Genomic DNA, 23326 nt, shown 5'->3' on the forward strand with positions numbered 1-23326 from the left:
GTTTTCCCTTTATACAGTTGACACATAGATCATAATCTGTGAAGTCAAGAGGGTCGAGAATCCTGTCAGACACAAGTCTCTCAAATCCGCTTTTGGAGATGTGACATAATCTCTTGTGCCACACCGAGGCAGAATTCTCGTCGATTAATTTTCGCTTTACACCTCAAGTACTTACATACAAGGATTCATTAAAAGAAGTAATTGTGTCAATTAAATAAGGATTATCGTAACCTGATAAAGAACCAGAACCAACCAATTTTGAATCATGAACCAAACTAAATTTTCCATTTTCAAATGAACAAGAATAACCAAATTTGTCCAAAACAGAAATAGAAATCAAATTTCGTCTAAAAGACGGGACAACAAATGTCTTAAGACGATCCAAATAAAATCCAGTCTTTAATGATAATCTAATTTTTTCTATAGCCTCTACTTCCACCTTCTTGCCGTCGCCAGCAAAGATGTATCTTTCACTATCACTTAGTTTTCGACAACTCAAGCAACCCTGCATAGACATACTGATTGAGTTGTTGCACCAGAATCTAACCACCATGTATATTTAGGTATCGAAGTTAAATTAACCTCAGAACAAATCAAATGAAGAAGAATACATTTCTTTACACGCTATGCGTAGTAATTGGTGCAATTCTTCTTCTTATGACCTGCAGCTCTACAAAAGAAATAACTACCTTCAGTTGGTTTCTTATGCTATTTCTTTTGTGATGCTGTACAAGCAGCTTCCTTATTAATCTTCATTTTCTTATTCCTTTGTCCTTAGAAGTGGTGGCCAAATGAGCACTTTCTATCTTCTCATACTTCAATCATTCCTCTTCCTGGACACAGTGTGAGACGAGCTCATTAAAGGGCCATGAGTCCTTTTGACAGTTGTAGCTCACCTTGAATTAACTGAAATGTGCCGGAAGGGATATCAGAAGCAAGTGCACTAACAAGCCTTCAGATAAATCCAACTTGAGTGCCTTTAGTTTTGAAGTAATGTGAGACATTTCCATAATATACTCCCAAATATTTCATTTCCCTTTATACCTCATTGAGATAAGGTTTGCCAAAAGTGTACTTGTTTCAACCTTTTCATTCTTGGCAAATCTCTTCTCAAGATTCTCAAGGAAACCCTTAGTTGTAGTCACCTTATCGGACATAGTGCCCTGGAATGCTTTTGGAATAGCACGTTTCATGTCCATTAAACTTATGCGGTTCGATCATTCCCACTTTTTCATCTCCCCCTTGTCATCAGAGGTACTCTTATCAGTAAGTGTAGCAGGTTGATCGACTCATAAAGCAAGGTCCAAATCCATGACTCCAAGAACAATCATCACATTCTCTTGCCATGCCCTTAAATTTGTGCCATTAAACATTTGAATTGAATTGATGCTAGCAGATATATTAGCAGCAGAACCTGAAACTGAATTAGAGAACGATTATTACGAATAGCTCACATGAATATCTTTAATATGTAAATAATAATAATATCAAATAGTGGTAGGGTCTATCACAAGATACCCAGCACAACATCAATATCTAGTTTTTGGATAGAAATATTGACATGGAAGCGGTACTTTTGGCGTAGTGATCAAATATTAACGATAAAACAATGTGTCAATCAATAAACCTTTTTTGGACCAATTTATCACACATTAAACCAAATAATTGTCACATGTTTATCACCACAGGTACACCTGTATTCGGCTGAATATTGACATTTCTTTGGACCGATCAATATTCCCATGAATAACACATGCACAAACATCTTTAATATTCTAAGTTAATTAATTTCCACATGAGAGGTTGCTTTAGCAACATATTGCTTCAATTAACTAACTTTCGAATATTATATCTCTTAAAAGAGTCCTTAGTACCAAAATTTGAGAAAAGAATCACCAATTTTGCATATTTTGTTTAGTTTTGAACTTTATGGACCTTAGAATTAATAATTCAAAACTTTAAGGGGGGCAAATTAATTAATTCCAAACTTTAAGGATTGAAATTAATAAATTTGAAACTTTAGGGACCAAAATTAATTAATTCAAAACTTCAGAGAATCAATTAGAACAAATTTAAAACTTTAGGGGTCAAAACTTAACCAATTCAAAACTTAGGGATTGAATTATTAAATCCAAAACTTAAAGGCCCAATTTGGATATACTTTAAATGTTGGGGATTGAAACTTTAATTTTATAACCCCAACCTTAATTGCAACCAAAGGGCTTCAAGTTACCTAATTTACAGAAGAAGCCCCTCTAAAATCTTGCAAAATACTTGAAAACCCTAAAAAAAAAAAAAAAATCTTTTTTCCATTGCGGCTCCGCCCCTAACAGATATGGAGGCTCAGCGCCCCTTTCCTTTTACAACAACATCAGCCGAAAAACCATATTTTTTTAATCTACAATATTTGTAATTAATTATCTTCAAGAGACATATATATTTTTTTTAATCCACAAAATTTAGGGGTCGGCGAGTTAGGGCAACCACCCTAGCTGGATTTGTCGGAGAGAATTTTTTTTTTTTTAGTACATAAAATTTTTAGATTATATATTTGATAATTCATATTAAAAACAAACATCTCTATTAGCTTAGTTGGTTAGGCTTTCCATTATTAAATTGAAGGCTATGTGTTCGAAACTCTTTAAGAGCACTGTTTTTTTATAATTTTTGTATTTCAACAATTTTTACCAAAACAAATGCAGGGATGGTGATTCGAACCTGTTATCTTCCTTAAACATATTGATCACTTTATCATCATGACAAATATTGATTTTTAGCACATAATGTAACAAAATAATTTTTTTTAAATTTTATTTGTTTAATGCAAGTAAAAACATTTTAACCAGTACTTTGTCCCTCTTCTTGATTTTCATTTTTCTTTTATTTTCTATTTTTTCATCTATTAAATTGATTTGAGAGTCTGGTCAATTAATAGTGGATGAATTTGTAGGAAAATTGACTTTAGTGTCATAAGAAATTTTTCAACAAAACTTATTTAATTAATAAAAGGTTCCACTTTTCGTTCACAAAAAATCGATTGTGAGAAAGTGAAATCATATAAACACATAAATTTGATTTAAGCATATAAATAATTTCAATTTGTTAATATAATAATATTTGTTTAATTAACTTTAATTGTAAACTCAATATTGGCATTTTGTTAATATATGTTGCATATTTAATTAAAAAATAAATTAGAGCATTTTACAAATTATGGAACGATGTTTTTATCCAAAATGAAAGTTCATATCTATTTTTAGTTCTAATTCTAGAGGTGTATCTAGTTCTTCTAATTCTAATTTGTATGATTATTTAATTAAATATTAATAAACAACCCTGCTATCACGGACGTTGGCCGTCGATAGTAAGGTTTCAATGCTCGCAATCCATCTTAACTGAACTCGACCACTGGATTCGTCCCTGGAATCAATACTCTCTCATTCCAAATATATTTTTTAATAAATATCTACTAAAGTTTGAATATTCCGATGATAAAAATCAATAAGTATTTTAATAAATATAATTACTAAATTTGCCACCAATTTTTCTAGCATTGACAATGTCAAAATTAGAGAATTCCCCTTGTTAAATAAACGGAGAAGGGATTTTGTGGGAGTATTGGAAGTTGAGAAGTGTTTCAGGCCCTATTTATTTCCCATTCTTTCCCTGTCAAAACGAAAAATATGAATCGTTATTCATCACATCAAGTTACTAAATTTGAATTTCTATATCTTGTATGGGGCCCGTAATGATTATATTTTTCATTCTTATTTTCACAAAAAATAAAAAACAAATGCCCACTCAATTTTATTTTTATTTTCTTGAGTTTTATTGCTTGTGTTTTTGTTCTTTTATCTTCTTTATTTAACTATGTCTCATCAAACAAGCATACAATGGGCAGTTTACTTACAAACCGACCTTTTAACGATCAAATTAACTATTTCCACTGAACTCACAAGCAAATGTTTGAAAGGTTTGGGATCAGAATGCTAGAAATCAAAAGTTCAAGACCTTAAGGTTTAAGGGTTTGGGACCCCAATGCCAAATTTATAATGGAAGAAAAACCAAAAGCAAATTTCAGTCATTCTCCGGGCACCCTTCCAACAGTGCAAAAATCCAAGCGACCAACGCTATGCCCATCAAATGGTAACTCAATTTTTTTATAAATGAGAAAGTTGAGAAAAACCGAAAATCCTCGCCTTTTCCATTGCTTACTTGCTTCCTTTTTCTTACTCCATGCTTTCAATTAACCTGTAATCTTGTCGATTCTCCTAATTTATATTATATAATGTATATGAATATGTACAATAATCTTAGCAATACGTGTTGCTTGTGTGTAGGATTTTACACTGGCAGCCAAACGCAGGCACAATGGTCAACAGCCAAATCCTCACTGAAGTTTCCCAGTGCGCTGAGGGCATCAATGGCGTCAAGGAAGGGCGCTGGAAAGCCACCATTAGCTTCTATAGAGCCATTACTAGAGGTACGTGTGTGTGGTTTCGTTCTTTATTTCGCAGCCGCTGGATGCCAGCTCCAAGAAACAATTGAATTCTTCGTAGTAATTTCGTCTGTAGAGTCATATGGTTGTTTAACTTTTATTTTTTTAATTTTTTTTTTTTTTTTGTGGTGATTGATAATTAAGAACAAGCGAACGCCAATGAATTCCCGCGGGACTTTTTGGGGATTTCGCTGTCGGAGCTACCCAGTAAGTACTACTTAGTAATTAGAGGGCAGCGACTTGTTTTGGAAGCGGAGTCGAGTATTCAGACGATAATGGAGAAACTGCAGTCTTATAGAACTCGGGTTGCCCTTAATTTTGAGGTAATTGAGCTTTTACATATGCAGACTGGTTTAGTATTTGTTATTTATCACTTTGTTTTTCTAATCACTAGTTATTTGGGGTACTAAACAATGATAATTGTGGTGAGATGATCCACTATAATAATATTTTAGTTGAAAAAAAGAAAATGAAAAGAATAGTGAGTGAATTCACTTTGGTTGGATTAACTGAAGATGTGATATAATACAGGGAAATCAGTATCAACTTGGTGACTTCCAGTTGCGAGTTGGGAAAGTGGCTCCATTGCACTCTGAGAGTTTGAGGGGAATCGTGATGGAGGTACGAAGCTCTAGATAGATTTCAAGTTTAATTACTTTTGGTTTATTGAGAATAAATATTAGATCTTGTCTACTATGTATCATTTTAAAATTTTAAATTACTGTATTACTTGATTATTCTATTTGTTTAGACAGGATCTTGTCTGTTCCATGAAGTTTCTGCGAACTTCATATATTGTGTTGTCATAATAGTATCTTATGTGGTATCTAAAATAGAGGAATTTGATTCCTAGTGTCTGTATAAATTAAACAGAAAAAAAAAAAATACGATTTTCTGAAAGATATGAGTCTTTAGGTACTAGTTTGATGTCAGAGTGAAGTGCCCAATTTGAAGCAACCAGTTGCGAGTTGGGAAAGTGGCTCCATTGCACTCTGAGAGTTTGAGGGGAATCGTGATGGAGGTACGAAGCTCTAGATAGATTTCAAGTTTAATTACTTTTGGTTTATTGAGAATAAATATTAGATCTTGTCTACTATGTATCATTTTAAAATTTTAAATTACTGTATTACTTGATTATTCTATTTGTTTAGACAGGATCTTGTCTGTTCCATGAAGTTTCTGCGAACTTCATATATTGTGTTGTCATAATAGTATCTTATGTGGTATCTAAAATAGAGGAATTTGATTCCTAGTGTCTGTATAAATTAAACAGAAAAAAAAAAAAATACGATTTTCTGAAAGATATGAGTCTTTAGGTACTAGTTTGATGTCAGAGTGAAGTGCCCAATTTGAAGCAACTGGCTCAGAGTTGGGGTGTAAAACTGGGAGCCTGCCTATTCTCTTTCCAGGCATGGCTGGGATCATCATATAAACTTGTGGACTCCTGGCACCCTAAAATTCAGAAGTTTGAAAATTGACTTGCTGGTGGGCAAGAGTCTATCTAACAAAGAAGTTAAAATTGTAGAGGAGTACCCTTCCATTTTATCCCCATCATCTCTCTCTCTCTCTGCGCCTCAAGCGGTAGTTCTAAGATCTTAGAGCATGTGATGAATAATGTTTTGTGCAGTGATCAAGTAGGTATTATTTAGTGAAGTGGAAGGCAGTTAACAATCTCATGAGGTGTGTTGGCGTAAGTATTAAGGAGATTATGGGGTTCAATGGAGGTTTGCTGTTGGAGATATGTTATGAGGAGGGTAACTGAGAGCAATTTACTTGCAAGTAGGGAGGGTAGACTAACAAAATACCCTAACTTATGGCATTCTGCCATGAAGGGTCATCTAGCAAATATATTGGTTTTATATTGTGGCAAATGGAACACAGGTGAGTTTTTGGCTAGACATTTAGTGATACCGGTGGGGAGTTCAGCCACCTCCTTAATCTTTTAGTGCATAAATGGGCTCATGCTACTGATTTTGTGAGGACTATGAAATAGTGTGGCCTCTTGGAATATCCTTTTCAGGAGGTGTTCACAGGATTCGGGCTTACTGCAACTGAAAGATGTATTTTCTAAATCCTAGGCTGTAAACCTGTATCTCGAAGATGTGAGTGAATAGTGATGATTAAATGATCTGGAGGAGTTCGAGGAGTGAAAATTTGAAACGACGTCCTTCTACTTCTGCTTGCTCAACAGGAATGTCGCTGATTTAGAGAGTGATCTGTAGCATGGATAAAAAGTCCCCTTGTTGGACAGTTAACTGTAAACCTATTATGAGGGCTGATGATTTGAGGCAGGCCAGGTGGTGTCTTCTATGCAAGAATCCAGGCAATGTCAACAATCCTTCTATTCACTATGAATTGGCTGCTGATATGGAGAGTCCAGTATTCAACCTGTTACATGTGGTTTGGATGTTGCCAAGGACTTACTAGCTTGCTTGGTGAGGAATGGGAATAATAAGTCTTAGTTGCATCCCATGCCCTGTGCTATACGATGCAGCGCTCAGGAGATGGAGGAACAAGAGAGCTTTAATGGTATTGATTCTATTGACTATCAAGTATCAAATGGGGAAACATGAAAGACCTTTGCTTTTCTTTCAGTACTCATTGAGTAGACAATCCATCCAAACTTGTATGTCCATGAATGCTTGGAAGGAACTTTGAGTTCTAGAAGCACTGATATAGAAAGAGACACATGACATGAACACTCGATGAAGTTGGATGCAACACCCTAGAACTACATTGGATATGGAAATAATATTTTATGGTAGCATGTGAAGCAAAAACATTCCTCCTAGGCTGGATTTTTTATGTTCAACATGCATCTAATACCGATGCTTCCTGGACAGTCCAAAACAGCTTCCGACATCATGTTACACGTCGTATTCCTAGATAATGATTAAAGTTACATTACACAAGTTTAAACTTCATGGACACACCAGATGTATGTTAGAACATTTTCATGACACATCAAGGACACACAAGTCCCATTTCGTGAATATTTGAAGATAAAATGAGGGAGATTATAATATTAGTGTAAAAAAGTCAACACGTGAGATATATTATATGGACTTCATGTCCAAGTTGTTTTATGCTACTGTGGCACTTTCTAATACATGAATATTTTTTATTTTGTTGGCACCGTTAATAGAGAGTATAATCGAAGTTATCTTAATACAACAAATACCTGGTAGTACGCAAAAGATTTACCTTTATATCTTAAAATTGAAGCTACATTAAGTGTATTAATCGTATTAAAAAATAAAGAGTATTCAAATAGTGACATAATCTATAAATTTATGAATTTAAAGAATTTTAATTAACATGTCATTGATGTACTTTGAAAAGTTGTATGTTGACTTGGTGGTGCTTTGTCATGTGTGTTCTGCATTGCATTGGTGCTTCATAGATTTTAGATTTGTAGTAAATGAATGTGAAAATTTCAATCAAGAAAATTGGTTGTAACAATGTTTCAAGAAATAAGAAACAGAGTAAGTTGAGAAAGTAATTTAGAAACATTAGACATTCAATCACAACTAAAAGGAGATTTTGAAAAGATTTAGTAGTGAGGTTAGGGATTTGAAGAGGGAACACAGATTGTGTGTAAAAGGAAGTTTTAGATTTATGAAAAAAATTACTTTAGAAGAGTTGGTGAACATTGTTCTTACCTCTGACTTTGCATGAATGAAAAGCTGATAACTTTCATAACAGCCAAGAATGAGTTGGATCCAGAAGTGTATTAAGCACATAATTCTTTCCTGAAGAAGACTCTGTCTAGAGGGTACAAGAATCTAGGTTAATTATGTGGTACACTTTATTGTTTGAAGTATAACTAGCTGTTTCTTTCCTATTTTCTTCCTTCTATGATCCCAAAATTTTGCCCCATTACACTTATAACCATTTTCTGTTTATAAAACTATGTTGTGATGAAAAAAGAGTGCCCTTCAACATATTCTTAACATGTTGGGAACGTGTAATGGTGTCATAAGGTAGAATTAAAAAAAAAAAAAAAGAAGGTATTTTACATGTGTATTCCTGTATCTTTGAGAGAGTGTGTGGTTCCTAGTCTAACGGTATACAATCATTTTGATATGTTCAATCTTATCTGCCCTTTCTCCTTTGGGTTCTATTCCAAAAACGTTACGGAAGCAAAATCATAAGACAGCTAAGAATATGTCAATCCCTAAGAAGTAACTATACATTTTTAAGGTACATTATGGAAACCGAGTCATCAAAATCCGTGTCAGGGATGTAAAAGTAAATTTAAGCCAGCAAAACTAATAATGATTTGGCAGGAATTTTTAGGGAAAACTTGGTAAAACCTTTTCAACAAACGACTCCCATGTTCCCCAAAAGGTGCTCTACACAGATCTTCCCCAAAAATACATGCTTATGCATATTGTAATTTTCTAATGTTCTAATGAAGAAAAATGAATCAATCTTAATTTTCACCATGTGGCTGCTAATGTTCTACTTGTGTTGGAACGCCTGATTACTGTTCTCACACAGAAAAACAGCTCAAAGAAACGGTACCAAATATGTGGTTCTTAAGTTGGTAGATATAGTTTATCAAAAAAGATCGTTATATAATGTAACTAGAACACCAATTAATATTTCTCCTTGGGTGGATTATATTTGTCAATGGAGATAGCAAAACATGGCTTCTGTTTACAGACAAGGCATCATCATGTTTTTTGACAAATTTACAAGACTTCACCAGGTTTCTTGTGCATATCTCGTTGGCCGAGTTAATAAAACAGTTGGTTTGTGTATGTTCTATTCGTGCATCATAACATTGATTTCAAAAACATAGCCTCTAAATGGGAAAATATTGAAAGGGGTAGTATTTTATGCCCAGATATTTAGAATCAGATTTACCGTGTTGAAGTGCATCGTTCGAAAGTAGAATCCTACCGGCTTATTATCAAAATTTATTTCTCAACTTTTATATATCTTTTGTATACTTTCATATTATTCATATCCACAATTTTTGAGTACTTGCTTGTAACAGTTCGACTGCTTCTCCATTATTCTAACGTTACAAATTGCTCATCAATAAGCCTCATTCTCGTGGCTTGCTAGCTTCTCTACGGTTTGAGATATGGATAAAGAGTTTCACCGTATGGTGACAGTGCTAGTGCCTGTTAATGTGCAAAAAAAAAAAAAAAAGAAGGAAAAAAAAAGGAAATCACCTAGTTCTAGGTCTGAATCATTTGTCATACATGAGTACGAGTAGGCAGAAAAGCAATGAGAATCTCTCATTATTTTTGGCTAGCTATTTCCTAATGTTATGCATATCACACGAACAACTTTGATCCTCGTTTAGACCTGAACGCTGAGTTTATGTCCCACAAAACTAACTGGAAAGTGACTCTTTCTATCGAAGTCTGTTCTTTAACGATCAGCCACAAGTATTCAGTATCTGCTTGTTCTATTGCAGATGGAATATCTCCCCATTTCGTCATGGGAAAAATCACATCAAATCATGGGCGAGTTCTTTGATTTGTGGCAGGAAGCTCTCTCAAAACGATCATTACCAGGCCATTTTGTGCATATTGAACCGAATTTTGCAGAGTTTGGCCTCTCGGATCAATATACAGCACAGCATACAGCTGTTCAGTATGCTAGTATCATGGCTCAAATGATAGCCACAGCTCAATCTGTGCAGCCAGTGAGGAACTAGACTTGGTATTTTTTGCATGCTTTGTAGCTAACATTCATGAAACTTTGAGTTGACATGAACTATTGAAACTCTAGCAAAGTAAATCACTTGTTCCTGCATTGAACGTGTATTTCAGAAAACTATTAAGTATATTTGTAAGCGATGCTCAATATAACATTTCAAGTTAATGGACAAGATATTAGAATTTTTAATTAATTAATTAATTTATTTATTTTTCCTTTTGCCCGTTAGGGTGGACTTTTTAGTATTATCAAATACTATATAAACCCACCTTACATAAAAAAAAGTTATTAGAGAAATATTTTATTTTACGGAAGAACTATAACGAAGTTGATTTGGCGACTCCGCTGATGAAAAATTTTAAATTAATTTGTTACTTCTTTCGTACCTTAAACCTTAAAAGATAATGCCACTTGTGCAGTAATGTTTGTACATCATGTTTGATATCATCCTTGGTGTCAAGATTTGATTGGTGAATTTTTTATTTTTATTTTTATTTTTTTCTTTTTAAACCGTCCAATTGTGTCTTGTCACGTGGTAAAGTGTAAAACTTAATATACGCTATGATATATACCAAGTATGATTGAACTTTAAATGTCATTAACCAACACCGTAACTGAACTAGATGATTTGTTGCTACTTATTTATGAAATATAATTTGAAGTAGAAAGACACGTTGAAGATATAATCTTAGTAAATAAATTTCTCTTCTAAGCAACGATTAAATTTTCAAATAAAATCATGAAGGATACTATTTTTGACGCATTTTATTTAATGATGCAATTACAAAGAGGTTTACAATCAAGTATTAATATGTCACCTAAATTTATAATAGCTTATTTGTAAATATATTTCAATAAATCATTGACCTAATAATGATGGTCACAATTAATCAATTACTCACAATGCAATCATAAAATATGGAGTTGCTTTCCGTGATAATTTCAAAATGTATGGGAATATGACTCCATAGTTCATACATGACTTTTACAATCAAATTGCAATTCAAGACCACATTCAAATAATTAGACAAAATTTTAATTATCATATTTACACTAACTTTTGAGGTTACATATCGGAAGTAAATTACTCTTTTATACAACTTTAAGCACGAAAATAAAGTCATATTCATCGAATATTCAACATTTTTTAACCAATCCAAAAATTATGTACAAGTGATTTTTATACTTGATTCTAGCGTCAAAAGAACATGTTGAAATTTGTGTCGTCACATTCGCAATTCGATAGTGAAAGAACTATTCATATTGTAATTCGAAATTAATTAAAATTGGAGAGAATTTAATTTTAGGATTTTGAAAACTAATAGAATACCATTGAGTTGCCCAATTACCTCTTTTCTAATTTGTCATTTTTAGAGGGCAATGGGCCTAATTACCTCTTCTTGTAAGCAATGTAAAGCCCAATTAAAAACCAACCCAGGCCTGTTAGGGTAACATGAGGGGACAAGCGGCTCAGGGTTTTTCCTTTTCTGTGGAGGAGAGGGAAGAAGGGAGACGTATTTATAACCCTTTGCCACCAATTTTTTCGAGTGTTGCTGTGATTAAGTCAACTTGCTCATCATCAAACTTGGAAGGTATTATCAGATTTATCTGGGTAAAAATGATCTTTTATATGTTGATTTCGCATTCCTGATGAATGTTGTGAATGATTGAATATTGTGGTTTCTTGATATTATCTTCCTTCGCAATTGAGAGTTTCGAAACATCTCTCTTGATTTTTGTTCGATGTCTTTGTTTTTGGTTTTCTTTATGTAATCGGTACCCAGGACCAAAATGCAGTGGTGGGCAACTGTCCCCCTTGACCCCAGGTGGCTCCACAACCATATATACACGTATATATTGTATTTATGCTGTCATATACCTGATTTTTGCTGTTTCATTTTTACAATTTCTTTTGTTCAATTTCTGCTAGGTATAGTTGTTAATTGTCAGTATCCTAATCTTGTGCTAATATATATGTTTTCAATTGAGTGAATATTATTGGTTGAGTTGGTGTACTCATCTATCGTGCTAGAATCTTAGTTACCGATTGAATGTTTTGTAGTCTTTAACCTATTTTTTGAAATCCTTAAGCATGTGAGGTAATTCCTACCCCCCTTGACCCCAGGTGGCTCCACAACCATATATACACGTATATATTGTATTTATGCTGTCATATACCTGATTTTTGCTGTTTCATTTTTACAATTTATTTTGTTCAATTTCTGCTAGGTATAGTTGTTAATTGTCAGTATCCTAATCTTGTGCTAATATATATGTTTTCAATTGAGTGAATATTTTTGGTTGAGTTGGTGTACTCATCTATCGTGCTAGAATCTTAGTTACCGATTGAATGTTTTGTAGTCTTTAACCTATTTTTTGAAATCCTTAAGCATGTGAGGTAATTCCTAATTCATTTTGTGTGCAGTATAAGTTTCAATTGTTTACAGTGTTTGTAGAATTGTTCCTCGGACCTGAATCGGAGTGTAGTGAATTCAAGTGTGTAAGAGACAAATGGGAATGGAGTTGGTGACTCAACAAACAGTATTACCTGATATGGATGAACTTAGTTTCACGGATTCAGAGCTGGACTATCACGTAAGGAATGCCCTTAAAGCTGCTGTCCAGGTAAAAATAAAATAATAAATAATAAAAAATACAAATCTCTGAAGTTTTGGATGTTTTACGGCTCAATCTAGAATTAAATATAGTGTTATTTTATTACATGGTGTAAATCTTATAATCATTTTGGTTTTGTAGGGTGACCGTGACTTTTATAACCAGCTTGTTGCAGTGATACACCATAAAGACCGTCTTGTTCCGGAGGAGGTGGCCCTTCTTGTGGTATGTTGTCATAATAAATAATTAAACAGTATTTGCTTTATTTTGCTTAGCTGCTTCCTGGCCCCTTTATATCTCTAATTTAATATATTATCACATTGCAGACATGTTTGAAAGCTCTGACTGGAGCAGTTTCTTGCATACACATTGTTCATCATCGATCTCTTCTTGCTGCAGTGAGTAACGAAAATACATGAACACTGAACTCATATGTTCATTATCATACTTAATTGGTAATTTTCTGATTTAGTTGGTGGTTGGAACTTCAGATATTTGGAATGAGCTTGTGGAATTATGGGACTGATGTGATGGATGCGTTGGTTGAACTTCTAATCTCCTTGGTATGTGATAGTATGTCTTGCAATTATGCTATCAAACATTTTTATTAGTTATTAAGGACGTTACTTAATAATTGATCCAGTGCCATTTTCTTACTATTTGTAATTTATAATATAGGCTGCATCAAGTGGTCAATATGTTGACTTGTGCTTGGAAATGCTCGTAACCAATTTCATGCCACCGTCTTCTTCATCTGCTCATTTCATAGAATTCTTGAAGCAACCACGGGGACTTGATAAGAAGCGCCAAGTTCTGGATCGCATCCATTCAACTTTTCAAGATATTGCCAATTTAGTTCCTCTTACTCCTTTGAGGTTGGAGAAGATAATCAGGGATAGAATGCCAAACATATACACAAAAGAACCTGTAAGACATAATTCAAACACCCCTTATCTGTTTTCTTGATGATCATTGTCTGTATTCAGTTTCTAGGCCTCACATTCAAGCTTACCACCTCAAGGGAGCGTGGAAGTCTCTCTCTCTCTCATGTGCACACACACACAAAAATTAAAATTGTGTAGTTAATACTAGTAGGCTTTTGTTTACGGCACCCTAAAGTGCCTTATTTGAGTCTTGACAACAAATGGCTCCTCCTTTTGTTAGCCATCTTGTTGCATTGGCCCTTCTCGTTTGCCATTATGATCTGTCTTACTATTAGTGTGTTCCACACACATGATCATTGTCTTTGTCCATGTTTGCTTGGTGGTGGATTGCACAAACGGATTTGTGATTAGTTTTGTCACTTTGATCATATGAGTGCCACGGTACAAATTTTGTTTTAAGTTGCTTTGTGGTCAGAAGTCATTCTTGTGAGAAGTGTTGCAGTCTGTTGTGGGTTCTGCACGATAAAGTATTATGGCCCTGTCAGATATTGTTGTGCTTTGTGCATAGGCAACTCAAGGCATTGCATGTTAATTCACGACGTGCTATTCCTTTTAGTTTTCCACTCAGAATAAAATAATTACTGTCTCTTCAATTGTTACTAAGAGTTTAATAAGTATTATTCTGTATCTTCTTCCGAACAAGATACTTGCACATTCTGAATTGTTAAAAATGAAGTTTAATGAAGGAATACAGTAGAATGAACCTTCATCGATTTGAAATACCATTTGGACTGGGCGAATTACATTGGTGTACGAAGCTGCATTAAATTCGTTTGGTTTTCAGTTTTCTCTCTCTTGTTCTGATCTGGAACTTCTTACAATCTTACACTCATTTTTCTGTGCAGTTTATTGTGATGTATGTGGAGAACATGTTAAGATTGGAGAGTGGTGCAGCAGGTAAACTTGTTGGTGGTTCAATGCTCGTCACAATAATGGATAGGCTAATAGATTTAGATGTGAGTTTTTCAAGGCTGCACCAGAGTTAGTAACTGAAGAGTGACTTTTCAGTGGTCTAATTTATATGTCTTGATGCAGGTGGAAATTGCATGGGATGACATTTTACAGGATGATTTCTGTAAAGGAATCTTTGATATGGAGCTGGAAGACCTTGAGGGGTTTTCAGATCAAGTTCAACAAGATGGCAACGAGGTTCTTTTCATGATTCCTACCTTAAATGAATGCCACTGTTTTCCTACTTTAATGATCTTCCATATCATATTGACAAAATCTTTGTTGTCCTCTTCACATTACTTCTAAAGTTTATTCAATCAATGGTTTACAGCAAAACAAGTTCATTTCTCGATAGCATGCTGCTTTAGTTATCAGGGAATAGTATCTACAAAAAAAGTTGTGCATTTTGTGCTGCCAGAAAATGAAACTCTTAAGAGGACCAAGCGTTGCTAGATTTTATTTTTAAGGACCTCAATTCTAGACATCAAGACTCATATAAATTGATAAGTTGAAGCATTTACTTGCTTAATTGCGGTTGGTGTGAGAATTTTAGGAGCAAGATAATCTTTAAGTCTGTACAAGGACGTATTTTTTGTTTTCAATTTTATACTATCATCTCTCAAAGGCTTATACAAATCTGTGTTTTCAGCTTACTAGGGAATCTGTGATACAAAGGTTTTTTGGTGGAAACTTGGTTGCCGAAAAGTTAGATAGTTTATTGGTGCTTACATTTGAACACCTTGAATCCTGTAGAGAAAGTGGCCGTCTGATTCAGGTAACTCCATTATCATGCTTTCTTAACTTGGTGCTCTATTATCCTGGCTTTCTTAAATAGTTTATCTACCATGTTCTTTTCAGGTTTTTGAAACACTCCTTCAGTCATTTCAGAAAACTGTTTTGACTGCATACAAATCAAAATTTGCTCAGGTATCTACTTTTTCGCCTTGTGTAAAATGGCAAAACATGCCCTAGTTTGTTGTGTGTCTATTTTTCGTTCTTCCCTTTCTATCAAAACCTCTTGGCTCTTGTTCTGGCCCATTTACTGGTAGTGTGTTTTCTTAACCATTCTGTTACTCAAAGATACGCATCTTTTGTAGTTTGTGATGTTCTATGCTTGCTCCCTGGATCCTGAAAATTGTGGAAAGATGTTCACAAGCACACTTGTGAATATTTTTGTGAGTGGTGTCTATCCTGCATGGAGGTAAATATCAAGATCTCTTTTTGAATTAAGTGTGTGCTTTGTGCATCTCATGCGTATACATGTATGATGCACTCGGTATCAGAATTCACTTCTTGATTTAGCAGATGAGCTTCATTTTACATTTTATAACATTCTTGATCTCAGCAGACATAAGAGAATGCAATTGCTACACAATATGATGTATAGGTTTTTGCAATATGATAAATACTTCTCAAATATGTTGTTGTGGCTCATAATTCTGTTCTTAAATATGAACAGACTTATCCATGTTTCCTCAAGAAAGTCTAGCTTATGCATGTAAATGAGATGGTTATGTTAATTACGTTATGCCTTTTTAAATTGGAAAACTTCATTATGCCCTTTTTTGATCCCCATTATTTAAAAATATATTTTCTCTCTTTTTTTCAACCACATATTCTTCAATAAAATAAGATTACAGCAAACCTAAAATTTTTCCTTATATCAATTTATCATTTCAAAATGCATTCTTACAATAAAATGGGGTTCAAACAGGCTATATATATTAATCTTATCTCAAATGAGACCATAAGTTTTGTGTTGAAGACCTCTCTAGTAACAATAACAATCCGATGTCTGAATGCAGAGAGACTTGAAACTTCGTCATGCATGGTGTAAAATAGTATGAAATTGTTTATTGGTTTCAGAGAAGTGTTATTAGAAATAGTTAATACCTTTCTTTTTGTGCCTTGCTCTTTTATAATTAGTTCTATGTGGCAATATGTTCATTGTGTTTTTACTTAATATAACGCCAAGAATTTGAGAATTGCATGGATCACTTGCTTCAATCTGATTTCTTCTTCTCCCTCTTTCCCTTTTTATCTTGGGCAAGAATGTCTATGCATTATTCGACAAATTGTGGTTTCATTTATTTGTGGTCAATTATAGAATTGTCTCCAAGTCAAATTTATATTTTCTTAGCCATTTTATTTTCCAGCTGTGTTGTCAAGTTCTGGTTTATACTTTATACTAACCTATCAAGGTTACTGAACAAGGGATCTATTTTTCTTTTTGGGATTCTTACAGAATGAGTGCTGTTGCATATCTTGCTAGTTATTTGTCTCGCGCAAAGTTTGTGGCTCCCTCTTTTGTTGCTACTACACTGGAAAGGTTGTCAATTATCCAATTTGATCGTGGATGAAGAAAAACCACTGAGAATGGAATTTAAATGTCTGACTTGAGTATCTTTTATCTTATGCGAGGTTCCAGTTTGGTGAAGTGGTGTTTTGATTACTGCAATAACCAGGATGGTGACATTAATCCCAAAGCTCATAAAGTCTTCTATGCTGGTTGCCAGGTATAAAGTCTTGACATGTAGTTGAATATGAAGAATCTCAAGATTTTGAACCATTCCTGAATCCTGGCATCTTTTAGAGGTTGTGATCTTTGGGCAATTATAATTATTGCATGTATCTTTCACTAGGGTTTCGTTTCCCTCAATAGTATTGAGTACTTTCGGAGGTGGAATGAGTGTTGTCATTTGGATGTGCTATTTGTGGTGTCTCTAAGTTTGTAGGCATAGGTTTTGCCTGATGGGAACATGTTACCTGCACCATTTGCAGGATGCAACTCAATAAGCTTGTTTTTCAGTTCATATTATGTGTGGATTTACACTTCACCTGATTAAGGCCCGAAGCAGACTGTAAAAACTTAAATGTCACTGTATCGCCAGTGTAACTTCTATAATGATTTTATTGGCTACTTGTATAATTTTGTTCCAAATATCCAAAAAATATGCTGGAAATTTGGTTGGTTAATGATTTTTTTGTTGCATGCAGGCCATTTTGTATGTGCTTTGCTTTCGCATGAGATCAATGATTTCTGTGCCTCGCCTCAGATCTCAACTTCTTCTTTTGCATATTGAGGACATCCTTAAGCATCCTTTGAAACCATTGCAGGTGAAATGTTGTATGAGTATGAACTTAGTCAAGTTTACCCTATAGTTGTCGATGGGTCCTCTGTTTTGAGTGCTCATGTATTGATGTTAGCGCGTCATCATTTGTTCTAATTCCATTTTCGTAATTGGCTTGAGGATATGTATTGATCTCCTTAGTAGACAGTTAACTCTGGTTCATTGCTTCAATTTTCTGGAGCAGGTATGCTTGCCATCAATAGTAGAAGAATTTCTCCGGCTGGCAAAAACAAATCAAATATTTGATGTGCCAGACACCTTTGCAGATTATGGTATGCTAGAATCAGAACTTTCACGGGCTTTTGGTGGGGTAGAAAGGCTCGATGTGTTTTTCCCTTTTGATCCCTGCTTGTTAAGGAAATCTGACAGGTTTGTCTTTGCTTCGATCGTACTTCAGTACTTCCCTAAGCCTGTAGATGCCTACTTTGCCCAGGTTTGGTGGGGATTAAAATCAGATTTTTGGTAGGTTTTGATAAAAGTAGATGAAAATTGTGATTGAAATTATGTGGGTTCGATGAAATATGTGGTTAAAATTAATTATTGACATTGATTTGAATTAAAATTTTAATTTTAATTTTTACCAAACAGGGGCTTTACGAAGTCGAACCATTATTTGTCAAATTGAAAAGTCTATTTTAAGAAGAAAATGACCAAATTTTGCTTTACTGTATATCAAACTTAAACGTGCCTTTATTAATTGTCATGAAGATTCATACGGCCAAATTTCGTGTATTGGTCAATGGTGAGAAGTAGCTACTATGAAGACGAGGAGGCTGAAAGTGCAAGTGATGAAGATATTGACGAGGTTGGGACCAACATGGCAGATAATATTAGTGATGATGAGGGCATTGCTCATTTTGATGAATTCGACTACTCTCTAGACAAAATGTCGATTACACCTAGGGATTCAAGCGCAAAATTTGGAGGCAGAATACATGGATTTGTCCAGATGCCGTCAAAAATCAGACCCTCAACTAGTCCGGAGTCCTTGTGATTTTTTGAAGTGCTTTTCCTCTTGTCGAAAGGGAGGAAAACAGTGTTTGTCATGTCCTAAGGTTAATCTGCCAGTTTTGCTTGGTGGTTTCATTTTTGTCTCCAGAAAGATGACAGATATGGTGTGGCAACGCAACCATTGTATGTTCAAATGTAATCTTATTTATTCTTTTTGTTAGAAGAAATCGATTAAGCATTTATGGAAATACTTGTTATTGTGTGTTAAATGGAGATTCCACATGATTTATACTTGATGCCTTCAGCTAATTTGATTAATTTATGAGCCGGCTTGTCCCACGGAGACAAGCTTGGTTGTTCAAGGGCTGAGCCTGCTCGGCTCGATTCGAGAAGCCAATAATAAGATTCATCTAAACATGAGATGGATAATTAAGGAAATCAACTATCTATGCAATTTGAAGAGCAGAAAGATGGCAAAAAAACAAAGTACGGTTTTATTATTATTGTCAGCATAACGTTAAAATGAAAAGCCAATTGCGTCCCTAATGGAAATCCAACACCAAGACGCTGTCGAGAAATTCCCTCACTTTGTCCTTCTGCTCATTCGCCACTTCTGAATCCGAATCCAAAGCCTCCAATTCAGTCATTCCCTTGAAAACTGCAACTGAACCAATTGAAAATCCCTTCGCCCTCCCTGGCGAAAAATTCTCCCCAACACTCAATTGCTCGATCGATGGAAACTTATCCTTAATCCCCTTAACCACTCCGAAAATCTCGTTTTTACCACTTTCTTCAACACCTTCCTTCAGTTTCAAAAACGTGAACCGCATGGCCGACCCGTGAGGGACGATTACCGAACCCGTGATGTCATCGGATGCCCAGTCGACAGCCATGACATCGTCGATGATTGGCCTGACGTAGTTCGTCACGACGCTAATGTGGGCCGGGTGATCAGCATAGGATCCCAAGTCGGGTTTAGATCTGTGTCGGGAGTGGAGCATGTGGGTGAAAGAGAGTGAGGAGGATCTAACGCGGGCAATTGGTCCTGCCTTGAGGTGGAGCACTGGATCGAGCGAGGCCAATCCGTTGAGGTTGTTGACCATGGCGTTGATTGCAGAAGGATCAGCATCCTGCCTGACTTTGAAGAGCACAACGTGTTCGACAAATTCACTGGGTTTGGGATTTGGATCGGAATTGGATGATGACAGCATTTTAATGGAGGGATGGAAACGGGATTTGAAGGGTTTGTAATAAAAAGGCTTGAGAGTGGCGGCGGAAAAGGACGCGGTGGCGGTGGCGGTGAAGGACGACGACAAGAAGTGTGTGCGAGCTGACGCTGCTCTTGTGCTGACACACAGCATCGTTTGGTTATGGACTGATTGGGTGGCAGCGCTTAAACAAGGTCTAACCCTAAAATGGGAAATCGAAGGGGAAAATAACTACAGTCCCCATTATATTGTCTATGTTTCTTTTTCGTCCTGAATCTTTTATGAAAAAATGGAAGCTACGATTCCAAATTTTGTGGGTTTAACCCCAATTTTTTATTTGTGACATCTACAGTTTCAAACCCTTCAATTGGTTGCAGTCATATGATCGTTTGTTGACCAAAAAAATTGAATTTGATTATATTTTGATTAATTTTCAAACTGTAGAGTGATAATTTTACACACACACATATATATATATATTTATTATTTTTTTTTTTTTCAAAAAAGAGATAAGTCCACCCAAACCGCCTCCAAAACTTAATCTTCTTCTCTACCCTTCACCCCTCGAATTTTGAAATCAAAACCAAAACTAATATGCTAAAACACGTATGCTACACATGGTCACGGGGTACTTTTAAGTTTGACCCAATCAAAGGAGCTAAATTCCACTTTGATTTCCAAAATCATGAATATTATGACATTGGCCTCTTGTATGGTAAAAGAGAAAGATGCCCTTAAATGTTTTGTACAATTACAAAACAATATATTGTTGAAAGAACTATACTACCATTTTAGTTAATAATTGAAAACCACACATTTCCCTACTTATAAAAACTTCAAAACGAGCTTCCAACACAGGAAAAACTCTCATCCTTTCATCTGTTTGAACCTCAAAATCTAGAAGAACTTTGGAACGTTGAAACTGGAAATTTTTTTCACATCAATTACTTCAAATCGGTAAGTACATTTACGCATGTTTAATTTTGTTTTCAGTAAATTAGTATACGTTTAAATAGAGAAATTTTATGTCGACATAGATTTTTTTTAACAGATCTTACCTATCAAAAAAAATTATACAACTTTAGAACGATATTCTCCTACGTCAAACTGGGTGTTTTGGCTTAACAAACAGCCAAACAGTCGAAAACAGTCCGACTGCTTGGCTTCCGACTGCTTGGGTGTTAAACAGTCGAACAGTCAGCTAACAGCCGGCTTTTGGCTGTTAAACAGTCAATTGGCTGCAACTGATTTTTGTTGGCCTTTTTCTTATAATTAATAAATGAGTTGATTAAAATCATTTCCTCATGCAAATATGATAATCCCCGTGTGTTATTTTGATGATTTCGAATTGAATGAAAATAATCGGGGGGAATGGAGATGGACGAGTGACATACGTGGTTGTATTGCAATTCTCGTAACAAAGAGTACACCATACTTAGAAATGTACCACGATTTGCAAAATAAGCTGAATGTCGATCAATCTCAATACGATCTGCAATTGAGATATCTATTCAACGGTTATGGGGATTCATCCATTCCGATGCCACCGGTATTCGTTACTAATGATGTTGAATTGAATTATCTATTAGAACTGAATAAAATGCATCGGACTCCGACTGTTCTTGGTGTGACTTTAATTACGAAGGATGTTATCGAAGGTAAACGCGAAGATTCAGATAGGGCGGATAACAATGATCGAGGTTTTTGGGAGACAGTGGAGATAGTTCCTGCGAATGATGTGGGTATTCCTGAGACAGTTGCTTCTGATCGTGATGTCGCTGTTATGCGCAGAATTATATCGACAGTTGAAGACAATGAAAATATAAACGAGTTTACAAATGAGAATTTGATTGCTTTATCCCGACAGAGACACGAGCCTGGTGGGAGTTCACAGGTTGAAACAAGTGGACCGTTCTCCAATTCTTCCCGTGTGGCTCCCGATGATGAGGACTTGCAGGTCGAGCAACTGTTTGAAATCAAGAAAGATTTGCAGGAAGCTGTGCACCGGCTAGCATTAAAATATAACTTTGAGTTCAAGGTAAAGAAATCAAACAAGTCATTGTTGACAGTTGCTTGCGTCGAAGACAGTTGCAATTGGCGCTTGAGAGCAATTAAGATGGACACGAATGAGTGCTTCGTAATTCGCAAATATTTACGGGAACATACTTGCGAAGTGGGAACTCTTCGAAACGATCACAGACAAGCTCGAGCATGATTTATTGGTCAACAGATAATGCACAAGTATCAGGATCCATGGACGATCTACAGACCTTCGGACATCATTAACGACTTCCGTCGAGAGTACGAAGTGGTCATGAGCTATCAGAAAGCGTGGAAGGCCAAAGAATGTGCGTTGGAGGATTTAATGAGATCGGCTAAAGAGAGCTATGCTAAATTGGCTAGGTATTGTCATAACATGAGGACAACTAATCCTGGCACGGTATTTTTTATTGAGACGGAGGGCGATAATTGTTTTAAGTATTTCTTCATGACTCTTGGACAGTGTATTCGGGGTTTTCGAAATGCAATACGACCCGTAATTCTAGTTGATGGTACAACTCTGAAAGCTAAATATCAAGGCAAATTAATTATTGCTACATGTCAAGATGTCAACATCCAAATTTACCATATTGCATTCGGCATAGTCGACAGCGAGAATGATCTGTCCATGCATTGGTTCTTTTCTAAACTGAGGGAAGTGATCGGGGAAGTCGAAGACCTTACCTTTGTAACCGATCGAGGATAGTCTATAATAAACGGTATCGCTGAAGTTTTTCCCGAGGCACATCACGAGTATTGCATATATCGTATACAAGGTAATTTGAAGACTAGGTATCGGAGCACAGGCATCGTTTCATTGTTCAGGAGAGCAGCCGAAGTTTACAGTGCTGAAGAGTGTAATAAGTTCATGCTCGAGATAGGAAGTAAATCATTACCGACGTTGGAGTATCTGACAAAGATGGGGATCGAACATTGGGCGTGGTAATACTTTCCAGGACGTCGATACAACATAATGACGTCAAATAACGCGGAGTCTCTCAATGCATTGTTTAAGAAGGATCGAGAGTTACCAATTCTCGCAATGATTGAGAACATTCGTAACAAACTACAACAGTGGTTTCATGACCTACGTGCGGCATCACAGAGTTGTACTAGTGTGTTGGCCCCAGCTCAAGAGGAGAAACTGTTTAAGGTGGCAGAGGTTGCGAGGAAGTTGAATGTGGAAGCACTAGATGAGTTTCGCTTCTCCGTGCAATGTGCATGTAATACGGCATATATGGTGGACTTGACTGATAACACGTGCACTTGTACGAGATTTCAGTTGGAGAGTTTTCCATGTGAGCATGC

The 23326-nt window shown here is 35.5% G+C and overlaps 3 protein-coding genes across 12 annotated transcripts; 2 read left to right on the top strand and 1 right to left on the bottom strand.

Annotated features, from left to right (window-relative positions):
• Positions 1-4064: 4064 nt before the first annotated feature.
• Positions 4065-10370, top strand: LOC111404009 (mediator of RNA polymerase II transcription subunit 20a). 3 transcript variants are annotated; one of them, XM_023032715.1, is made up of 5 exons: positions 4065-4146; positions 4341-4483; positions 4643-4821; positions 5030-5119; positions 9933-10370. In XM_023032715.1, the coding sequence occupies exons 1-5, from the start codon at positions 4133-4135 to the stop codon at positions 10173-10175; spliced, it is 669 nt and encodes a 222-aa protein (XP_022888483.1). In that variant the 5' UTR covers positions 4065-4132; the 3' UTR covers positions 10176-10370. The 3 variants fall into 3 exon arrangements, with proteins under 3 accessions (XP_022888483.1, XP_022888482.1, XP_022888484.1); XM_023032714.1 differs by lacking the exon at positions 4065-4146 and adding an exon at positions 4157-4253; XM_023032716.1 differs by lacking the exons at positions 4065-4146; positions 4341-4483; positions 4643-4821; positions 5030-5119 and adding an exon at positions 5462-5519.
• Positions 10371-11621: 1251 nt separating this feature from the next.
• LOC111404007 (RNA polymerase I-specific transcription initiation factor RRN3-like) lies at positions 11622-19061 on the top strand. 8 transcript variants are annotated; one of them, XM_023032706.1, is made up of 17 exons: positions 11642-11769; positions 11962-12003; positions 12603-12802; positions 12935-13018; positions 13120-13191; positions 13285-13356; positions 13472-13720; positions 14583-14693; positions 14773-14886; positions 15338-15463; positions 15547-15615; positions 15786-15889; positions 16934-17017; positions 17117-17204; positions 17686-17805; positions 18004-18188; positions 18528-19061. In XM_023032706.1, the coding sequence occupies exons 3-17, from the start codon at positions 12689-12691 to the stop codon at positions 18811-18813; spliced, it is 1878 nt and encodes a 625-aa protein (XP_022888474.1). In that variant the 5' UTR covers positions 11642-11769; positions 11962-12003; positions 12603-12688; the 3' UTR covers positions 18814-19061. The 8 variants fall into 8 exon arrangements, with proteins under 8 accessions (XP_022888475.1, XP_022888473.1, XP_022888480.1 ...); XM_023032709.1 differs by having other exon boundaries at positions 12625-12802; XM_023032711.1 differs by having other exon boundaries at positions 12634-12802.
• A 188-nt stretch (positions 19062-19249) lies between these two features.
• Positions 19250-20250, bottom strand: LOC111404008 (stress-response A/B barrel domain-containing protein UP3). Its single transcript, XM_023032713.1, has one exon. It carries the CDS (start codon positions 20129-20131, stop codon positions 19313-19315), a length of 819 nt encoding a protein of 272 aa, XP_022888481.1. The 5' UTR covers positions 20132-20250; the 3' UTR covers positions 19250-19312.
• Positions 20251-23326: the final 3076 nt, after the last annotated feature.

This window comes from Olea europaea, chromosome 11 (genome assembly GCF_002742605.1).
Source record: "Olea europaea var. sylvestris chromosome 11, O_europaea_v1, whole genome shotgun sequence".
NCBI lineage: Eukaryota > Viridiplantae > Streptophyta > Magnoliopsida > Lamiales > Oleaceae > Olea > Olea europaea.